This window comes from Leptonotus elevatus, chromosome 20, assembly GCF_054856555.1.
Source record: "Leptonotus elevatus isolate MCC_2025b chromosome 20, RoL_Lele_1.0, whole genome shotgun sequence".
In the NCBI taxonomy this organism is placed as follows: domain Eukaryota; kingdom Metazoa; phylum Chordata; class Actinopteri; order Syngnathiformes; family Syngnathidae; genus Leptonotus; species Leptonotus elevatus.
Genome location: NC_141258.1, coordinates 14,355,891 through 14,371,057, shown reverse-complemented (window position 1 = coordinate 14,371,057; position 15,167 = coordinate 14,355,891). Strand labels below are relative to the sequence as shown.

Below are 15,167 nucleotides of genomic sequence, written 5' to 3'. Positions count from 1 at the left end.
ATTGCAATACAATGAGACGTCAAGTTGCCATGGCAACATAGGAGCGCTGCACCCCAATTTGGTCCTTTCTATCGATTTAAAAAGGAACTATTACTGCATGTGAAACTTTTAACAAGAGTCAATTGGTAAAGATGAATGCGCCCTAGACAATAAATGTGTCACGATATACAGTATATCGCTGCCATTGGGCAGTCACATTACACATATATAATATTGATAGTCAGTAGCATAAAACGACGCTTATAAAAGGGCTAAATTGATGGAAATAAGCACACAAAAGTCCACGTTGTACCGGGAAAGCTTGCAGGCAAAGGAACGCCAGCGGTACGTTACAAAAATTGGACTGATTGCCGGGACCACTATACATTGAAGAAAGAAGATCTGGTGAACCGGTCACGTACAACAACACTGTGAATTACCTTATAAATGCAAAGCGTGCATAAAACTTTGCGTTTTATATATATTATATATATATATATATATAAACATATAATATAAATATTATATATATATATATATTATATATATATTATATATAAACATATATTATATATATATATAACTGGTGCTCTTCAAATTTGTCAGGGAAAAAATGTTGATGAAAAGGTATTTTATTAAGCGATTAATCGTGATTAATATATATAGCATATATATACAGCACTAATATATATATATATTAGTGCTGTCAAAGTTAAAGCGTTAACTGATTAATCACAAAAAATATCACATTAATCGTGAATTAATGCAGATTAATCGCACTATTAATTTATATATATATATATATATATATATATATATATATATATATATATATATATATAAAATCTATCTATCCATCCATCCATCCAGCTATCATATATATAAAAATAAAAACAAAGCACAGATGTGTTTGATTTTCAAACAAAATATTTTTATTTGGACACTCAAATGTCTCCAATGCTACAAGAGGAGAGCAGGGATGTAAAAAATAAAAATAAAAATAAAATAAATGTGACAATGAAAAATAAAATAAACGTGGCACGACTCGCAGTCACTTGTTCAACCCAAACAACGAGATAATAGGTGGTGCTGGAATGTCCGGACCAGAAACAAAAGGCTTTTATAATTCCTGTCCATTAACCCAACAAAAACAAGTCAATTTATCCCTGAGATAACACACAACAAATTAAAAATATTTCATAATAATCACACATCATTAAAAAGTTGTATTGTACAACACAAACAAATGAAAAATGCATTTTGCGCAGTTGTGTGACCCTTGGAAAAAAGTTAAAAGTATGCAAACCCAAGTGAGACATGGCACGAATGAACGTTCATGTCTTTTTATGGCCAGTTGTCTCTTTCGGTGAACTGTTCAAACATAGTCTCTCACAGCACAATGCTGCCCCGAGCAGATCCGATTTGTCTCTGCACTGCAAACAGCGTGTGCGCCCCTCTTACGACAGATAAGGCTTATGAGGTACCACACTGCATCTTGTAAATCAATGACAAACTATAGTGGATAAGAGCGGCCTTTTGAAATTGTAATCAATGTTAACTGATTTTATTTTTGCTGTTTGTGGAGTGTGGCTGAACTTGTAAAACAGGGCATTTAATGTTCTGCTGAGTCACAATCCATGACAACACAATACAAGAAGGTTTGCCGCTCCCAAGGTGCTTTTAGCTAGATGAGGGAAAACAACAAAACGTATATCAAAACACATTATTTTGCTAAGGCTGGAATTACACTGCAGGTCCAATTAAGTGCCTGTTTCCGATTTAATGGTTACAGTATTTGCATTTGTTGACTGTCTATTTCATGTACATTTCAACTTAGTGACAAATAACTAATATGACGGAACACATTGAACAACCTGCATGCACAGACGACCAAATTCTAACTCCACTGGACACTTCAGCACTAGACAGCGACAACACAGAAGTAGACTATATTTCATAAATAATACAAATATTAAATGCTATATACTATTTAGCTGGCGTCTTCCTGCCTTTTGGACACGTGTGGGAAAGTAGCATACTTGGATCATTTTTCATACTGTATGATTTCACTGTACTTGTGTCGCATATACCATGCAGTGTAAATCCAGCCTAAGAACTGCTTCTTCCCGTCTAACGTGAAGAAGATGAGGAGGGGGTGTGGTCAACTAATACTGCAGCCACTGTAAAGTGCTCCCTGTTAACCCCCCGCCAACACATAGACAAACATGAGGATACATTCAAGCACACCGTGATTACTTACTTGCCTCTACAAACGTGAGCTGGAAATCATATTCTGTTGCTTAAAGAAAAAAATCAAATGCATATATTTCTTAGCAGAAAAGGTACCTTCTGTGGCTCCACTGTTCACCATTTCCTCTGCTGCAGCTACTTTGTTCAATCATGAACTGGCTTTGCCAATAATTTAAAAGCACTCTTTGACAAGAGAAGCAAAATGATATGCTTCTGGAATAAATAAAACCAAATATAATCAATTATTTCTTTAAATTAAATATCTTGATTGTAGTTTGAAAAAAAAAAAAATCCATATAAATATTTTCTACAAACTGGCAATTTATAAGTCTAACCAGAAAATACGAGTTAAGGTTTAAGGGTGCTAGATGTCCACAACAAGAGTGCCAGTCCACAAAGTCCAGAGGGCCAGTCAGCCCCCGCACCAGTTGGCAGGTGAATGTCTGCAGAAAAGAAAAGAGACACAATGACAAAATAGTTGAGCCAAATAGTGATAATTGAGCAGAACATACTTCTGATCAAAGCCTACAATTATTGGATGTCTCTGAAAGATTATCTTATGCTGTGGTGTTGGCAGTATATGTTTATTTAAAACAACTAACATGCATATATTCTTAATCTTCTATGAAAAGCTGAATAATATTGAAGCTTATAGAAAAAAAGGGAGGTTGAGAGTGCTGCTGTGAAGCAAAAGCATTGAAGGTGTACTGGTAACAAAACATTTCGAAAACTTACACATAACAGGTGGTCTTCATGCTTGGCAGGCAAAAATAGTTCATAAAAAGGCATGGGGAAACTGAGCCACTGTGATGGAGTTTACGGTCAACGCCTTTCACCTCAAAGAGTCTTCTTGACAGTATTATACTGCCTCCCGGTGGCCATGCACAACAAATTGAGTTGAAGCATTTAATCATGATGCAAACTGTTTAATGACTTAAAACACTATTTAATCATGTCACTCTGTGTCAGTGATGGGCGGAGAGGAGCCGCTTAAAGATTTAAGCACAGTGTTCGCCACTACAACCGAATCAGAAAAGAACCACTGTACTTCTGTTGTGTACATTTGGAAGAAGAAATCAGGAAGTATCGGCCTCATTTTTTTATTGACAGATTTTTAGAAAGAGATTATTAAATGCCTCAATCCTCTCCCATCCTGCATTTTAGGCATCCAGAAAACAACGGCTGCTGGTTCATTTTATAATCTACATTTTTGGGCAAGATTATTGATCTATATGCGCCATACTCCTGTCAGCGTGTGTGACATTCTCACAGAATATATACTGTTTTTCTTCCGGGCTTCAAGCTTAGGTAATAATTGAGACCTTATAAATTATAGGATAGTCACGTGTGTGACTCACAAACACACATGACATCACGTCACACGCGACGCCTCAACATCTCTGATAAGGGAAGTGGAAAAGTTTAACTGCTATGTTGACAAATACTACAATTTATGAGATTTCAATTATGGCCTGAGTTTGAAGACCGGATGAACAACAGTATTATTGTGATAATGTCACACACGTGACAGGAGAATGGTGCCTATAATAAGCTTTTAAGTTAGGTCTGTTGGTTTGGGGAAAAAAAATGTTGGGGGGTAAAACTGTAAAGACAGATTCGGTACACTTTCAGTACAATATTTTTGTCTTTCAATATATTAAATGTTTTGGACTATCTTTCTATTAAAAATAACATCTTGGCTATTGTTGCATTGCAGTGTGACTAGTGGTAGTATGAGGTGGTATCTGCACCTCACAGAAGGTGCTCAAGTGGTGCCGGTTCCTCCACGTTGGCACATACTGTAATGTATAGCTGCGGCCAGAATGTTTGCGCTTTCACACAGCAGTGTCAACAGTGTGGAGTAGACACTACAAGACACGTAACAATGCAGTAGTTTGAATTCAACGCTATAACCTTCCAGCAGGACCACTCATGTTCCTGTTTCTGCCCAAACTGTCATAAAAAATAAATTAAAAAAATTCACGCCCTCAACGAGGACGGCCTGTGCCAGCCATCTGCCATCTCATCAAGAGCAAGACTACATATTTCATTTTGTTCACAATAATTATCGTTGTGTGATCAATACAGTATCCAAATAATGCTTGGAGATTGATTTTTTTTCTTACTGTATAGAAATAGATCTCCCCCATAAAGTTTGAAAGTAAACATCCAAATCTGCCAATTTTTGAGCCATTACAATTTCAGAAAGACATCCTAATTTACAAAATGAATGCCCCTACAACAGGGTTATTATAGTTTTGTAATTTTTTTTAATTATTTTTTAATTTTGTTAGTGATTCTGTTAGTTTTAATTTTATTTTATTTTAATAATTTAAAAAAATGCTTAGTTTTGGTTTAGTTTTAGTATCAGTATTCGTTTTAATTAGTTTTTGTTTTTTTAAGTGTATTACTCATGTGCAATACACACCGTGGTAAAATGAAAAAAGTAACGCATTTCTTACCCAGTGTCGCATTTTGGCTGTGTTAAATGAAAAAGCAGGCGAGCCAAGCAATTGGAGCCAAAAGTCAAGCACGCAAAATTGTCGGCTACGAACGACGTCATCTGAATGTACTTTTCTATTGGCTGCTGCTAGATGACATCACTTCAGAGTGACACACTTTCAAACGTCCTTATTCCGGTTAATATTGAAATAAATATACTTAGTCACATTAAAATCAACCTCAAATGATCATGTATTACATGAATTACCAAAGACTAAAATGAAGGATATTTTCGCTCTAATTATAGTGTAAATGTATTTTGTTAGTTTTCGTTTAGTTTTTTTAAGCATTTTCATTTGTATTTTTATTTGTTAATGATTTTCTATTTTAGTTGTAATTATTTCGTTAACTAAAATAACATTGCCCTGCATACCACTTATGACGTGCATGCTGGGGTAATTAAGTTGCACAGGTTATAAGTTACATTAATGGTGGAGAACGTTTTGAAAATTATTTATCTTGGTCTCATTTTTTAATATCACGAAAAGCTCATATTTGAACATGGATATTTTGATGAAAGCAAAGCATACTGGAGAAATATTAAGACACTGAGGAACTCTTAAATTTGTGTAAAGATGAAACCGGCCATTTGATCGCTATCTAAATTGATTTCTCCACCTGGTTTCGCCACATACACATGAATTTTACTCACCAAGAGGGTCTTTTTCTCCTGGGATCACTGTACAGCCCCACTGGGGTTTTGAATGTCTTATTCTAGGATAGAATGGAAAGTTTGACATGAATGCCGAGAGCACCGGTATCTACTGAGCAGACAAGTACCCGTCAGTACATTAAAAGGTGTTTTGCACTCACCTTGTGCTTTTTACACTTCATGGAGAAGTTTTCTTCAATTAGAACACAGTCTGCAAAAATAAGAAGAGAAGGTAAGTCAGCCCACACGTGGAGAGTGCCAACAGCAAACAAAAGCACCCACGGAACATGAAGTGGGCGTAAGCAAACATTCTGTCCCAATATGAGCTATGTACATGTTTAGCTTAAAGTTAAATTTTGCTGTGACATCAGCATCTGACGAGCTATCGGTGCACCCCACTGGATGAGCTGTGTCAACAACAAAAAAGGACTGTTGACAGAAAACGTATAAAGTAAAAAATATACACATATAATTGAAGCCAAATGTAGAAAATGAACAATCAAGTCTGTCAAGACAACCATTCTCCAGTCAATTCTTAAACTTAACCTCCCAAATCCAAGACAAACCTCAAGTATTTTAATTTATGCCAAGTCACAAGTGACTCAAGTCAAGTTGAGTGCAAGTCGCAATGACAGATAAGAGAAAACAGATTTTTCTTGCAAAATGTACATGTTTATTTTCTGTTTGTCAAAGAGAATTGGATATATAACTAAGCAATAGCAAATTATATTGAGGTAGCTGTTTTCACAAGTTCCCTATTTTTTTACGCTAGGACATTATGCTGATTTGTGACTTGAGACAAGTCATATGACTTGAGTCCCTCAGCTCCGATTTCTAATAATAATAATATATGGTGTAGTGTAACCTTACCTGCCTCCAGAGCACACCTGTAGTGGTAATTGCCGGGACAACCTTTGAAGACGCAGCCTAGTGTTGCACCTGGCGCAGAGCAGGCCGAGCACATCTGCAAAAAGATACAAGTGACTTCAGCGCATCTCAGGGTTTTTGAAACATACTCGTATTCTATACTGATACATGCTGACATCATTTATCATAAAAGATGGATACTTGTTAAAAGTGGTTTAGTGGGGTTTCATTTCTAAGTCAATGAGCTAAAAACAATCCAAACGTTACTTTGGTGTAACACACTTATGCACTATAAAATCCATAACTCAGTCACTTTATTGGCCAAAAAAAGAGAACATCTGCAGTGGTATGACGTAAGCCTAAACAACCAACAGTGCAAATGCAACCCAGATCAACTGTTTAGCATCAAAACCAATTGACTGTACATCTTGGTGGAAAGCACCAACACACAAGGTGAAGACCATACAAGCTTAATGCTGTGCTGGGTTGAAAAATGAACAGTTTATGAATCTCTTCTATCTTCCCACAGGAGAACATCACCACACAAACCTCAGCGTAAAGTCCTTTATCTAATCGCTTATCTTATAAAATGGTCATATCTTGCTGTGCAGTCGGCTGTACAGACAAAGGAGTAAACCAAATGTTGCTTTTGATCACATACCTACTAATGAAGACAAAAGGCGTTGATTGACAGCAGCAATCAACATAAAGGACTGGCAGCCCATAAAGTATTCACTGATTTGCAGCGATCATTTTTTGCGGGTCATGTCCACTTCCATTCAACAATCATTTCCTTCCGCCGTCCGTCATAAGGCACTCACGTGATCACGTGACGTCGATGCAAATGGTCAATACTTGTAGAGAGCCACCATTATTTGTGGGGAACCGCTGTAGCTGCAAATTGTAAAGTAATTGACCCCCAACCCTCATGTAATGTAACTGTATAACATAAACTATGGTCCAGCAACAGTTTAATATGATTTCTAAAACAAACAATATTTATATTTAGTTGTTCTTCAGGATACATTTTTTTTGACTGGTGCGACTTGTACTCCGGACTGGAGCAACTTAGTCTGAAATATATGGTTAATTTAAGACTTTGTAAGTGTACTCCTCAGTCACCCTGCACATCAAACTAAATGCTTACAAACAAGCCTAACATCAGAAAACTATTACACAGCCGTTAACAAAGACACTTTATGTATATTGGACATTACAGCCTTAAATTGCTGCTTTACCGTCTCCTGGGCCACTTTGACAGATTCCTCCAGGCCATAGACTCTGCCCTTCACCAAGAACACGCCGGTAGACCAGATGCCGCAGTCTTCGTGGAGCCAGTACTCACAGGGCTCCATGGACAGCACCGGGGGGCTGTACCAGTCCTCCACATCTGTTGGCCACATTTCCGAACGAGCACATTTTGCTGCAGGGCTGCCGGTGTTGTCAGCAGTCCTCTGGCGGCTTGGCGGAGGGCCCTTCTTCCACAGATTCACTGACCTGTGGCTACTGGTCGAGAGTAGAGTAGTCCGTTTCCTCCCCCTGGCCCCGACGCTACAGAACGAAGAATCTGAATCACTGAAGTCACCCTTGTCACCTTGGAGAACGGACGTACGTGTTGACGTTTTGGTGGTCAATATCCGGTACCCTTCAGGGTAGTAGGGACCGTGGAGATCCCCCAAGTTCATGGCATTGGCAGAGAGCCCGCACAGGCAACAGATGAGAGAGCCCTGATGCTGACCCTGAGTGGACACCTGACCCAGCTGGAGACAGGAACTGCTGGGTACAGTTCCAGAAATAAAGCTACTGTGGTAATCCTGTAGCTCTCCTTGGCCCTTTTCAGGCTGCGTCCTGACATCTTCTGGGTGGTTGACTACAGTGCATAGTGATGTCGATGACTGCTGGCGCTGCATGCGGATGAAGGGGGAGAAATTATTGATCCTCAAGTCCTTTTTTTCCTGCCTGTAGTGGACATACTTCAATTTGATCTCAGGCTCCTTGGGAGCAAAGATGGAAGAAAATGGTCTTGTATCTTGCTTCTTCCGCCGCCTCTTGGGAGTGCGAGCAACCTTTGTCTTTGCAGCTGACGATTTTTGCGTACCTTTAGCTTTAGCTGAACGTGGGCTTTTCTTTGGAGTTTCTTTAGGTGCTGGTGGGGGATATCTTGCTTGTTGTTTTTCTAACAAGGGCTCAGAGTGTACAGGAAGCTCAGGCTCTTTTTTTGAGTTTTTAAACAGAGGACTTGATGTTAATTGATGTCTCCTCTTTGACCTCACAGGGCTAATCTGTGGTGAATGTCCAGGGTATGGTACGTCCTCTGGCACAATCTTTGTAAACTTAACGCTTTTTCTGGATGATTTTTTAGAATTATTAACACAATCAGAGGTAGTATTTTTGCATTGATGAGTTTTAATGCTATTGGCTTTACCATTTTTAAGCTCATTTACTACTTTTTGTTTCATTTGCTCTCTGCTTCTCCTTTTTCCATTAAACGAGATGTCATTCCTCTTTGGATTTGTTGCAGAAGAAGCCCGAGCTCTCATTTTGGAAGCATCCACATTAGTGTTAATGAATCCTGATACTTTATAAGTGCTTGATTTTAAATTCATAACAAGTGATTCTAAGCGAACCCCTCTATTTGAACGCAAAGGCAGCTTCCTTTCCTTTACAGTTCTTTGGAGTGCACTGACATTGCCGTTCATGTGAGGGGTGAGAATTTTGGGTTTGTCCTCTGAAATTCCAGACAAACAAACATTCTCTGTTAAGCCAATCAAAGGCTTCAGCTCTGGTCTCCTTGTGTTTTCATCACTTGAATCGAAATTTGTGGCAGTATCCCCAATGCCAGACCTGAGCTGAATGTCCGTTTCTGTGATTGAGTCATCCCAAGCAACCTCAAATGCTTGAAAAGAGTTGTCGCCGCTTGGTGAGCTGGAGGCCTGTGGCAGCATGAACACATCCTCGACATCACCCAGTGAGGTAGCAGAGGGAGAAACTGGGTCTTCTAGAGGTCTTTTATAGTCCATGGTCAGTGTACACAGCTCTATTGCAGCCATTTTGTTCTGAAGGACCGCCGGCTCCTCTATTTTAGAAACTTGTAGCAACATCTCAGAGCTTACCTTCCTCTCATCATTCGTGTCAGTCGCTGGTGACATTTCAGAAACCACACCTAAACTTGACCAGCTGTCATCTTGGCCATTGTCCAACCTTTCACTAGTTTCCTCTCTGCTGGGAATGCTGTGTTCCCCTTTGAGGGTCAAGCTCGGACTTACTGCTCTATTTAATTTACAAAACTCCTGTGGTAGACAAACTCCATCAACCTCTGGAGCCTTTGAGAAAGCCTTGGTGGCGAGGTCCACTGGTGTGTCAATATGTTCCAAGTAAAGCTGGTTCAGGGTATAGGTGGTCTCCCCAAGCCCTTTGTCAGCCTCACAAGAGGGGAGAAGGGAGAACTTGCTGTCAGGCGGCAAAGCAGTTAGAGGCTGAGATGCTGCATAAATGTGAGACCTGCTCACATAGGATAGGGTCACTGTGGTGTGGGACAAGGCATTGTCTGGTTGAATTTGATCCGCTGGTTGGTGTGAGGCATTAGAGGAGGCTGTCTCTGAAGAGGGTAATCCAGAGTTTGGGTGCCAGTCCGGGCTGTGAACTAGATGCTGGACATCGCAGGACATGACATTCAGGCTACCTTTCCTGGTCAGGTCAACCACCCTTGGGTTACTCGAGGTGGATAGGTCCTGAGGTTGAAGATCATCCAAGCTCCCTGGTGGTTGCTCCATAGCAACTGTAAAACACACAAAGATTGTGTAATTAATTAACCTTTGATAGAATTTCAATTATTTTTTTGTTTTGTTGTGTTTTTTCTTTATTTATTTTAAACATTTTTTGAAGTCCAGTCACTGAAGCACAACTTGGGAGTAACCTTGACACATACTACAGCTACTCTTTTGAGTCTCCACTTAGAATATAACGTTTTTACTCTTAACCTAAATTACGTAGTATGTTTCCATACATCAAACGCGTATATACAAGATAAAGCAAGAAATTAGTCATAAACGTTCAGCTGACATAATAACTGACGCGTAAGAGGATAACGTTCACATTTTAAAATACACGATATCGCCTCAAGTACACGTTTTAAATGTTTTTGTCATAAACGTCACCGAATGTTTACAGGGAACTACTCAAGTTCAAAGGATTGTTTTCTTGGAAACGACAGTCAACTTACCAACAACGTTAACAGGTCAGGTATGCCAACTCGATGGCTACAGCTTAGCCAACGCTAACGTTAGCTTGCTAGGCCTGCGCTGAATCACGACAACTAATTGTCAGTTTTAATTTGTTTGAAATTATGTCAGAAAATCGTGAAGTATACACGAGTGTTTCGGAAAATGGAGCGATTTGCATTGTCCAATAATAAATTCGGCGAGGTGTGCCTACACCAGAGTTATACTATTCTTCTAAAATTACAATTTGTATTGCTTAATAGTTTAACGTTAAGTCTCTGTGCTTAGTAACTTAGTTAAAGGAAGGACGGCAAACGATGTTAAATGTTAGGCTCATTCGACCAGAGTTATTGCTAAAATACTCATCCCGAATCAAAAAGTGGATGTAAATATGTATGAGCTTGTTAAAGTTACTTCTAGGATGTATACAAACCCAACGAAACGCGTTATTTATGAAGTTGCGAGTTTATTTTCATTGAGTTTGGCAACGTGTTTTCAGAGTAGTGAACGTATCAGGGCAAGGCCCGACTGGTTGAAACAAAGACGGATACGCTGAACCGAGGAAGCTCAAACTTACCCAGGCGGGAGGGGTCGTCGCGTTTTAAACGTCCAGCTGAAAGACACTTCCACCCTGCATCTCCTTCAAGATCCCAACTATTTGAACAAAATTATAAATGCCCCAAATTAAAAACCTTAGACTTACGGAACGCTGATGACCGCAACGTCAAGTTATCTCATACATTTTTAATTTCCTGACGCACCCCTCCACAATAAAATATGTTTAACTGCACGTTTCTGCAGAAACCATGAATGCAGGAAGAATATTGAAATAACGTGTAGCCCATTCAGATATTGTATTAGTTACTAAACTCAATAGTGCCCTTTATTTATTTCGTACAATTCTTATTTGTTAACAGACTGTGTCTTTATTACAAGGGTTGACAAAAAGATACAACAGAAGTGGTCAGGAAAATTTATTAGATGCGGTAGTAAGACGATTAGCGGTGTACAAAAAGTACGATATTTAAAAGTTTTACACTCATTCAATAAGTTTGTAAAAATTCAAGCACTGCCGAGTGCCAAACCAAGGCGAGTGTCAACTGCATATACATACAATATAACCTGGTCAACTGCTGATTGGAAAAGTAAATCTTGGAGTAAACAACAACACAGTCAGAGGGTGCAAAAATATTTATTGCTAATAACCTGTAATCAGTTGGTGAATATGTGTATTCGGTTTATATTTACAAAATGAGAGTACAGAGGAAGGGGAATGTGAAAGAAAAATCCCAACCATTTAAATAAATACAGACTGTCACTGAACAAAACTAAAAACACAACAAACTTCTAAACGACTGTAACAATGACTGCAGTGAGAAAAAAAAACCTATATAAAATGTAATATATATAAATTATAGTCAGAGAACCTCATTCTTTGTGCATTCAGCTGCAGTTTTTCCATGGGGATCAAACCAAGGATGGCAGAGAACATCTATGATGTTTACTTTGAAGTCAAGCGATGGAGCAACATAGTAACTGATAATGCAAATCTGTACTTTTTCTTCCCACTTCCATCTGTGCTGGAATGCTGACAGAGACCCAGCGTTTCACATGCACATCTGAACGCCAGAACCTTTCCTAATGCATGTATTAGTCGCAGAAAATGCTGGGCCGTTTAGACGTCACATTCTTGGCTCGCAACAGTCTAGGAGTTAAAACAGTAGCTTACACAGTCATAGTATTAGTGTATGCGTGACAAATGCTCAATTAAAACAATATTTACAGTAAGACAATGAGAGAAAAAAAAAACAATACAAAAATTGTCACAGTTAACTGAAGTGCACGGAATGCAAATTCTAAACATGAAATCCGAACTTCATACCATGTGTCCTTTAATAATAAATGTTTGTTTAGTGACCAGTGTGTAGTGTTACCAAATAAGCCATTACAGAGCTAAAATAGTGGACTTTTAAGCATGCAGCAAGGTCGGAGGAGGTGACGTGTCACATTCAAAACTCCTTAGTGTCCTTATTTTCAAACAGGTGGAGTCTTTGCTCAGGTGTCAGTCCTTCCTTTAGACTCTGTTGGGATTGAAAGGGCAGCAGATGTTAATATAAAATATATCAATTATTGAGACTAGAGAGATGTGTATTACTGCAAATGTCTTTGCCAGGTTAATCCCCTCCAATGTACAGTTGAGCCTGTATTAAGTTGGAGGTTGTCCAAAATCTTTGGAGAAATCCATGCCTTTAAAGCTACTTAAACCAGACTCACAGTAAAAGCACATCAAACTCGTAATCATTCTTCACAGACCTGGCACTAAGCACTATACAAGGAAAGCCAACTTGTCTTTTTGGGGTTTAGGCCATTATTACAACCTACTCAAGCCAGTAAGTCAAAACGCTTGTAAACCTGCCTGTTTGGTACCAACGTGGAGAACAAAACCAAATAATACGCTCGTTGAGTTAGTTTGGGGTCCACAGTAGCACTACAAAGCAAGTCATTCACAAAATGCACATCTGCTAAGGTGTCATTCCACAAAGGTTTATCATCATCGTCGACAGACAAGACAGACAGACACACATTCAGTGCTCCACAAGTGTCCTTCACCACCATGCATCTGTGCAGTGATTATTTGTGCAGTGGAATGTGCAGGGGTGACTCAGATTTGTCTGGTGCTTTGAAGGTGGACGACGAGAGGATTTACTCAAAATGCACGTCGTACCTAAAGGAGAGGGGAGGGAGGCCTACACGTCCTCAGCAACACTAACTGTCCCAGGGCATGTCACGACTCACAGACTGGGGACAGAGGGGGGAAAACAGACCGGTAAGTGTGCGTTACCCTGCTTTGAAGAAAGCAGGGCACCACGCATTTTCGATAGTCACAAGAGGAGTAAACAAAACAGGTCAGCTGGTAATGCTGCCGCAAATTGTAAGCGGCCACTCTGGCCAGTAGGTGGCAGTAGGACACTGCTGGAATCACCCACTGTCAATTCCTTTTGTGCAATTGACTACTGTAGACACAATGGGTGGGTGAGGCTCTTTCAGAAGAAATCCTGAATCAACACAATTACAGGATGTGGAAGTGACTTCAGCATTAACAGGAAACCCACCTTTGATCTCATGGTGCGTTCTGAACGTTTGGCCGCAGCAGCCGCCATCTTTAGAATGTCAGGGTTACTTTTGGACTTCATTATGTCTGGGAGGGAAAATGACAGTAATAAATTAAATGAAAACAGGACCTGTATGTATTAGGAACTTGGGTGTAGACAATCCTTAACTATGGTCATTAGAAATGTCTATTTTGGCCAAAACATTGAATGATTTAAGACATAATGACTTGCAATAAAGTAAAAATACAGTTTGCAGTTTTACCTTTGCCCATTACACCTACTGTACGGCATCATCTGCACCAATTAGCTCATAATGTGAATTCATTTTTTTAAGAACCCCTAAAACCATAACAGACATTGCTACATGCTTTATATTTTCTGGTTGGAAAACACTAGAGTGCTCTAGCTATTAAGAGGTGCTATAAATAAAACCTCTTTTAAAGTATGTCGCAGCAAAAGGCCCCATAACTAAATATCCGAAATAGCCGATATGATTCTATCTACCATATCCTCCTCCACGGTCCACTTCCTCCAGCGATGGTTCACCAAGTGCCTCGTGAGCCAGTTGCAGCTGGTCTCTGAGCCGGCCCAGGTCCCGCTCGGCTTTGGCCTTGACGATGCTCAGCTCTGTGTAGATGTCTTTGTACTTATCTGTCGCATACTTTTTGTCCTAAAACGACAACGTTGGGCAGCTCAAGCAACGAGTGACTCTAACAAAGATTTTTAAGGAACAAGGTTTCTAAAATGAAGGTAGCAATAAAGATATACTCGTTGTGCAGCTTGGAGTTCATCTTTCAAGGAGTTGATTTCCTGTTTTAAGTATTGGATCTCAGATTCCTTCACCCTCAGCATTACCTGCCAAACAAGCAGATGATAAAAACAAAGCGGAATACTTTATCCAAAATTCAGTCAAACTAATGACATTCTTATAATTTCTATATGTAGGGAAGGGGTGGAGAAATAATTGATTCTTGGATGTAAACCACTCTGAAGCGCTCAGTCATTTTAAGATTAACAATTTAATACTGGCTGAATGATAGAACTAAAACTCAGACCTGCATCCATGCATTATTGCACATACGGGAATCACTGCTTCAAAACGAGTCATTTGAGTGAAAAAAAAATCTCTATAACTGGGTGAGTAAAAAGTCTTTAAATTAAGACATGACACAAAGCATACATGTAGCTCACTATAGCTGTTTTCACAGGCACAATGAATAAAATAAAAAAAAATTCAAGTTTGTCAACAGCATCATGAGATCCAAAACGCAAACTAGTTAAACAAAATATAATGAGTGTCATTTACCGGTATCTTAAATTAGTTTTCTTCTATGGCCGTAAGGAAGCTGACCACTGTACAGTGTACGCATTAGTCATCACACGTCACTTCACGCAGCGAATGCCTCAGCTTTCTACGTGTGAGCACTACGTGATTGTGTGTAATAACAACTACCTCTATACCACAAATATTAATCAATATAACCTTTAAGTACTACATCTGAATTTGCATTGATGAGGAACCTTTTTTTGTTAAAGCAATTTACATACCACTTCTATTTTAATTAAAAAATTGAATTAAAATAG

General features: G+C 39.1%; 2 protein-coding genes across 7 annotated transcripts in view; both read right to left on the bottom strand.

Moving 5' to 3' along the window:
* Positions 1-888: 888 nt before the first annotated feature.
* On the bottom strand, positions 889-11,198 carry LOC147157180 (uncharacterized). 3 transcript variants are annotated; one of them, XM_086065230.1, is made up of 7 exons: positions 11,048-11,198; positions 7,489-10,028; positions 6,254-6,347; positions 5,545-5,594; positions 5,384-5,445; positions 2,965-3,093; positions 889-2,672 (listed from the first exon to the last, which is right to left on the bottom strand). In XM_086065230.1, exons 2-7 carry the CDS (start codon positions 10,021-10,023, stop codon positions 2,642-2,644), a joined length of 2,901 nt encoding a protein of 966 aa, XP_085921356.1. In that variant the 5' UTR covers positions 10,024-10,028; positions 11,048-11,198; the 3' UTR covers positions 889-2,641. The 3 variants fall into 3 exon arrangements, with proteins under 3 accessions (XP_085921356.1, XP_085921357.1, XP_085921358.1); XM_086065231.1 differs by lacking the exon at positions 11,048-11,198 and adding an exon at positions 10,473-10,569; XM_086065232.1 differs by lacking the exon at positions 2,965-3,093.
* Positions 11,199-11,646: 448 nt separating this feature from the next.
* Positions 11,647-15,167, bottom strand: part of mpripb (myosin phosphatase Rho interacting protein b) — a 52,757-nt gene continuing 49,236 nt past the window's right edge. For 3 of the 4 annotated variants that reach the window (XM_086065226.1, XM_086065229.1, XM_086065228.1), the window contains exons 21-24: positions 14,352-14,438; positions 14,088-14,253; positions 13,584-13,669; positions 11,647-12,551 (exon numbers count right to left, since the gene is read on the bottom strand). In XM_086065226.1, the coding sequence (XP_085921352.1) occupies positions 12,480-12,551; positions 13,584-13,669; positions 14,088-14,253; positions 14,352-14,438 (411 nt within the window). In that variant the 3' untranslated portion in view covers positions 11,647-12,479. Of the gene's footprint in view, positions 12,552-13,195; positions 13,270-13,583; positions 13,670-14,087; positions 14,254-14,351; positions 14,439-15,167 lie in introns of all 4 variants that reach the window. The other variant, XM_086065227.1, reaches the window with a different exon arrangement.

Coding starts and splice junctions, on each gene's coding strand:
- LOC147157180 (XM_086065230.1), bottom strand. CDS start 10,023: ATGGAGCAACCACCAGGGAGCTTGGATGATCTTCAACCTCAGGACCTA. Junction 6,348..7,488: donor TCAAAGTGGCCCAGGAGACG/GTAAAGCAGCAA, acceptor ATCTTTTTGCAG/ATGTGCTCGGCCTGCTCTGC. Junction 2,673..2,964: donor ATGAAGACCACCTGTTATGT/GTAAGTTTTCGA, acceptor TCTTTTCTGCAG/ACATTCACCTGCCAACTGGT.